At 40.9% G+C, this 6,000-nt stretch overlaps 1 protein-coding gene across 1 annotated transcript in view; it reads left to right on the forward strand.

Moving 5' to 3' along the window:
* LOC121291105 (dnaJ homolog subfamily C member 5-like) overlaps positions 1-5,769 on the forward strand; it is a 31,014-nt gene extending 25,245 nt beyond the window's left edge. Inside the window, exon 5 of the mRNA XM_041212163.1 lies at positions 5,573-5,769. Coding sequence (XP_041068097.1) covers positions 5,573-5,577 — 5 coding nt within the window. The 3' untranslated portion in view covers positions 5,578-5,769. The remainder of the gene's footprint in view (positions 1-5,572) is intronic.
* Positions 5,770-6,000: the final 231 nt, after the last annotated feature.

Genomic DNA, 6,000 nt, shown 5'->3' on the forward strand with positions numbered 1-6,000 from the left:
TCTCTGGAATTCCCTCCCTAAACATCTCCACATTGCTCCCTCTTTATCCCTCTTTAATATGCTCCTTAAGACTTAAAATAAAAACAGAAAATGCTGGAAATACTCAGCAGGTCAAGCAGCATCTGTGGAGAGAGAGAAACAGAACAAATGGTGAGGACTTATATAGCTCCAGCAAAGTCAACGGACTCTTGAATAGGTCGCCGCATTTTATGGCCCTCGCCCAATGTTTCAGATCAATGACCTTCCATCAGAATAGGTTTCTCCTTAAAACTGACCTCTTTGGCAAAGCTTTTGGTCACTTGTCCTAATATCTCTTTACGTGGCTCTTGGGATGATTGGGAAGCACCCTGGGATGATTTTGATATGCTAAAGTTGCTATATAAATGCAAGTTGTTGTTGTCAGAGGGTGCAGAACCATATCCTCAGTACAAGAAAAAAATAAGATGAGGGAGATGGTGGTGTAGTGGTAATGTCACTAGACTAGTAATCCTGAAACCCAGGCTTTGGAGAGTCAGGTTCAAATCTCACTCTGTCAGCTGGTGCAATTTAAATTCAATTAATAAGTCTGGAATTGAAAGATAGTCTCAGCAATAGTGACAATGACAACTACCATTTACTGCTGTAAAAACCTACCTAGTTCACAGGCCCCCTTTGAGGGAAGGAAATCTGCCATCCTTACTCAGTCTGACCTAAATGTGATTCCAGACCCACAGCAATGTGGTTGACTGAAACAGCCAACCAAGCCACACAATTCAAGGGCAGTTAGGGATGGGCAACAAATACTGGCCTAGCCAATGTGTCCACATCCCATGAAAGAATACATTTTAAAAAAAAGGCCTGTTCAGTAAAGCATCTACCTTGGGATTGCCCTAAAAAAAAACCTCAAAATAAATGGATCCAATTTCACAGGACTGAATCCAACAAAATATCATTGTTCTTATTCTTGTCTGGGACTGCAACGAGGTAAGGCAGTGATATGGCAGATTTGGTGTCTTGTTTCAATCTGTTCTCTCTTCACCAACCTCTTCTTCGAACCAGGGCTTTTGGATGTTTTAAATAGTGCAAACACAAACAGAGACAGCACAAAACAACAGGTGTTCCAATAGCAACCAGAGGCAAACAGTGAAACAACAGGCTCCAACACAGAGTAAGGTCAACACCACTTTACGTCAGTTGCTGCTGTTGAAGTTTCTGGACACCTTCTACTGAGGCACAGAATGGGAATTGCATTAAGCAGAGAGAAAAAAACAAAAAAACTGCGGATGCTGGAAATCCAAAACAAAAACAGAATTACCTGGAAAAACTCAGCAGGTCTGGCAGCATCGGCGGAGAAGAAAAGAGTTGACGTTTCGAGTCCTCATGACCCTTCGACAGAACTGTTCTGTCGAAGGGTCATGAGGACTCGAAACGTCAACTCTTTTCTTCTCCGCCGATGCTGCCAGACCTGCTGAGTTTTTCCAGGTAATTCTGTTTTTGTATTGCATTAAGCAGGCCTGTTAGCAATGATCTTTACCCTAGTTTACACTTGGCAACACAACTTGCATTTATATAGCCTCTTTCGTGTATTTCCCATGAGCGCTCTCAATTTGACACTGAGTCACATGAGGAAATATTAGGACATGTGGCCAAAAGCTGGACCAAAGAGGTAGGTTTTAAAGAGTGTCTTAAAGGAGGAGGGAGAGGTAGGGTGCTGAAGAGATTTAAGGAGGGAATTTCAGAACTTAAGGCTAAGACAGCTGATGGCTGTGGCGGAGTAATGAAAATTGAGGATACACGAGAGACCAGAATTGGAACAGCACAGATACCTCTCAGAGTTATAGGGTTGGAGGAGGCTACAGAAACAGGGAGGGACAAGGCCTTGGAGGGATTTGAAAACAGGATGCGAATTTTAAAATGAAGACTTATGAGAAATGAGTCTCCTCTCTCTGCTAGCTGTAAGCATCATTCTCAATCCATACCTAATTTGCATGGACTTACAGCACAAAATCACCCCCTGGTTTGGTAATTATTTACACTGAACTGGAAATATCAGTTTGAGATGCCACAGAATGATGGGTGTAGGAATTGAAATTACCATGTTGGGAGGGTCTAGGGCATTCTAATGAGTTTGGGTTAAAGATATTGGACAGTGTAGAAATAACTACAATCTACATCTGTCACTGAGCTTTACCTGATCAGGAATGATTAATGCCCACTTCCTTCTGGAATATGCCTTTGCAAAGTAGGTCTAGAAAGAGATGTAATGATTTTTGTCAAGGTCCATGCCAAGCAGCTCTGTAATGCTTCAGGTAACTCAGTGCTCTACTGACTGTTCCCAGGGACGCGCACCGAGATAAACAACAACTGCTGCTGGAGAGCTATCAACTTGGTGAAAGATGCTCTTTGGTCCACCTGAAAATTGCTGATCTTTCAAGTGCAGAGAGCTGTTGAGAAATGAGTGTTACAGACTGCAGAGTGAAGGGTTAACATCAGGAGCACTCGATACTGATGTAACTAGGATGCAATGTCACATGATTAAGTAAAAGATCTGGAGGGAAGCAGAAGTATAACCTTGTGTAGAGTTACTGAGATGTACGTAGATCTGTAAATAAACAAGAATGGATTTTACAAATTACAAGCTGAAGTAGCTTTCTTAGGGAAACCAGCAAATCCTAAAGAACAGCTTCAGGTCTGCATAAGAAGGAAGAAAAGGATCAGGTGTGTACTTTACTCTATGCAGGAGGGGCTATTGCAGACAACATAATAGCAAGACAAGGTGTCAACGAAGTTTCAAGCTCAAATGATGAAGTCTTCCATGCATTTTATTCATACTTCGGTATTCAAAATAGTCAAACAAGCAAAATTTAAGAAGAGCGAACAAAAACTTAGTGAATGCATGAATTCATTCATAAATGACCCGTACAGACTAGCAGAAAATTGCAATTATGGGATCCTCAGTGCTGAATGAATATGCAATTGTGTCGTAGTTGGAGTCTTAGATGAAGCCCTGTCAGATCTCTTGCAAAGAAGGGAAGATTTAACTCTCACAAAGGCAGTACAGATAGTGGGGGAAATTTTACTGCAGGGGGATTTTACGTTCCTGCCGGAGCCAATAAGGTTTAGAATGTCTCACTGCATTTTATGGCTCCGTCCCTGCCGAAACAGGGCCATAAAATTCTGCCCAGTGTGACAGACTAAGCTTAGGAAGCAAACAGCGCGGTTGTTCATAGGGAAAGTGATGCCCCTTGGAAAAGGATGTTTCAAGCTATTCAACTTGTCGGACAGGAAAGAGAAAGTGCAATGAAGCAAAAGCCCGTAAAATTGGGAAAAGTGCACCAACCGCCATCTTGAAGTGCTCTCAATGTGGCAGGAAAACCCTGCAAATGCAGGAAGAATGCTCAGCAGGGGGAGCAGAGCCACAACTGTGGAAAGTTAGAACATTTTAAAAATTGTCTCCTGATCCAAAATACAAGTAGCTCACAGGAAGAAAGAGAAAATAATAAGGGCAAGTCAAATCCAAGAAGTGGAAGAGCCATAGAAAAAAACAAATAACCTTCCTAGGGGAAGTTATGAAATGGGAAATAATTATTGGAGCATTAAATTAGAAGTTGATGGTCGCTCCCCAGAATTCAACTGGCACAAGTGTTTCAATATTATCTGATGAAGTAAAGTGGCTTAAAAATATCACGTTACAGCCATCCTCCATCCAGTGGCAAGCTCCAGGAGGGACTACACTGATAGGAATAGGTCAACACTTGGCAAGATTAAGATACAAGGATAAAGAAATTATTGAATCCCTGTACATTATTCAGAATCAGGAGTCGTCATTATTGAGCAGAAAAGGATGCTTGCAGTGAGGCTGATTTACAAGGTTGATGAAATTGCTGATGAGCAGTCCAGCAATGTACACTGAAATGAATTTCCATTTCTATTTTCAGGCTTAGGAAAGCTGAAGACAGAATATCATGTAACCCTAAGGGTGGATTCTAAGCCTGTATGTCTCTTCACAGTGAGGAAGGTCCCTTGTCCACTCATAGACAAAGTCAAGAGTGAGATTAAACACATGTTGCAACAAGGGGTCATAATGGCAAAGTGATGTTCTGGAATGGTCACAGTACTAAAGCCTAATGGTTCAATTAGAACCTGTATAAACTTGACTCAATTAAACAAGTCAGTAAGAATGCAAGATCCATCTCATGGCATCAGTGGATGAAAGTCTCACCAAATTATCAAAAAACACCCTCTTCACACAACTGGATGCAAACAGCAGCTTTTGGCAGTGGCATCTGGATAAAGAATCCAGACTATTAACTAGTTTTATCACCCCATTTGGTCATTATCGTTTTAACAGGTTACCATTCAGAATTGCTTCCGTATCTGAGATATTCCAAACAATGGTGTCTCAGACCCTGGAAGGCATGGAAGAAGGAATAAGCCATATAGATCACATTCTCATACATAGTTCATCAAAGGAAGAACATGACTGTTGAGTGAGAGCAGTACTCAAAGTCCTATAAGAAGCAGGTTTGACATTGAATGACAAATGCGAATTTGCAAAGCCTGTGATAAAATTCTCAGGGCATATTGTGCAAGTTTCAGGAATTACTGCTGACCTACAGAAAACCAAGGTGATTGGAGAGTTCCCACAGCCTAGAACATTACAGAATTACAACGATTCATTGGAATGATCAACCAAGTAGGCAAGTTGCTACCAAATTTGCCAGAAATCAATGAGCTGTTATGACAGCTTTTGAGACAAGGTCAACAGTGGTGCTCGTATGTGGACCAGCAAAATACTTTTGACAAGGTCAAAAATCTCCTAGTTTCACCAAAGATCCAGAATTGTCAACAATTATAGAAGTGGATGCAGGCTTGGACACAGTGCTCTTTCAAATCCAAAAAGATGGACAAGGAAATCCAAATTATTACACCTCAAGATCTCTCACAGACACAAAGAAAAGGTATTCAACTATTGAGAAAGAAGCATTAGCAGCCATATGGGCCTGTGAGAGGTTCTTCACTATCGCCAATGAATTCTCCATTCCGGAGAATGTCGAGCTGATGTGTTTTACGGATGACTAGTCTGTCATTAAAAACTAAGAAATCATTGGTGATTGTGAGATATTTTCCCTGTTCGAAGTACTGGGTTGTTAGGAGTATAAGCTGGCTATCGTTCTGGCAATACTCTTTTATTTTGATGCATTCGTCATCCTGCTGTTGTTCTCTTTGTGTCAAAGGATGACACTCCTATCGAATGGTGAGAGAGTGCAGTTCATCCTCAACCTCGAAATGCATCAGGACCAGATCAGGGAGATTGGTCAAGGCACCTCAGAAACTAACCCTGTGAAGTCTGAGACTTTGAGAGGAGATGTAGGAGTATGTATATAGTTAGTATAAAGACTTGGTGGAGATATAGCGTAAAGGGTTAACATCAGGAGCCTGATACTGATGTAACTGCTGATGTAACTATGATGCACTGTGACATGATTAAGTAACTGAGATCTGGAGGGAAGCAAAAGTACAACCTTGTGTAGAGTTATTGGGATGTATATAGATTTGTAAATAAACAAGAATGGCTTTTTACGAATTACAGACTAAAGTAGCTTTCTTAAGGAAACTGGCAAACACTAAAGAAACCCCATCTAGACCCCAAACTCGAGATGAAACGCAGACTGGCATATTCCAAGGTCCAGGACTAACAGTACATGCTGAAGGATGCACTAAACTTGTAGCAGTCATTGCAAGGCTCACTGGAGAAAGTTCGCTGTGCAAGGCTCTCCGGCCATAGTATACTGAGGAGCTGGAAGCCAGTTGGTCTGTATGCACCAAAGAATGTTTAACTTGAAATGTAAATGTACATTAAATATAACCTGTAATGGCAAGTGTAATGAGCCTCCTTATGTATTGTATTGAAAGAAACTTTTCTTTTGGACTTTATGTTATGTCAAATTTTAATTGTTATGCAATGTACCTTTACAAATGTTATTAACAAAGTATATTATTGGAAAAAAAGAAATGCTT

Source organism: Carcharodon carcharias, chromosome 19 (assembly GCF_017639515.1).
Source record: "Carcharodon carcharias isolate sCarCar2 chromosome 19, sCarCar2.pri, whole genome shotgun sequence".
NCBI classification, from domain to species: domain Eukaryota; kingdom Metazoa; phylum Chordata; class Chondrichthyes; order Lamniformes; family Lamnidae; genus Carcharodon; species Carcharodon carcharias.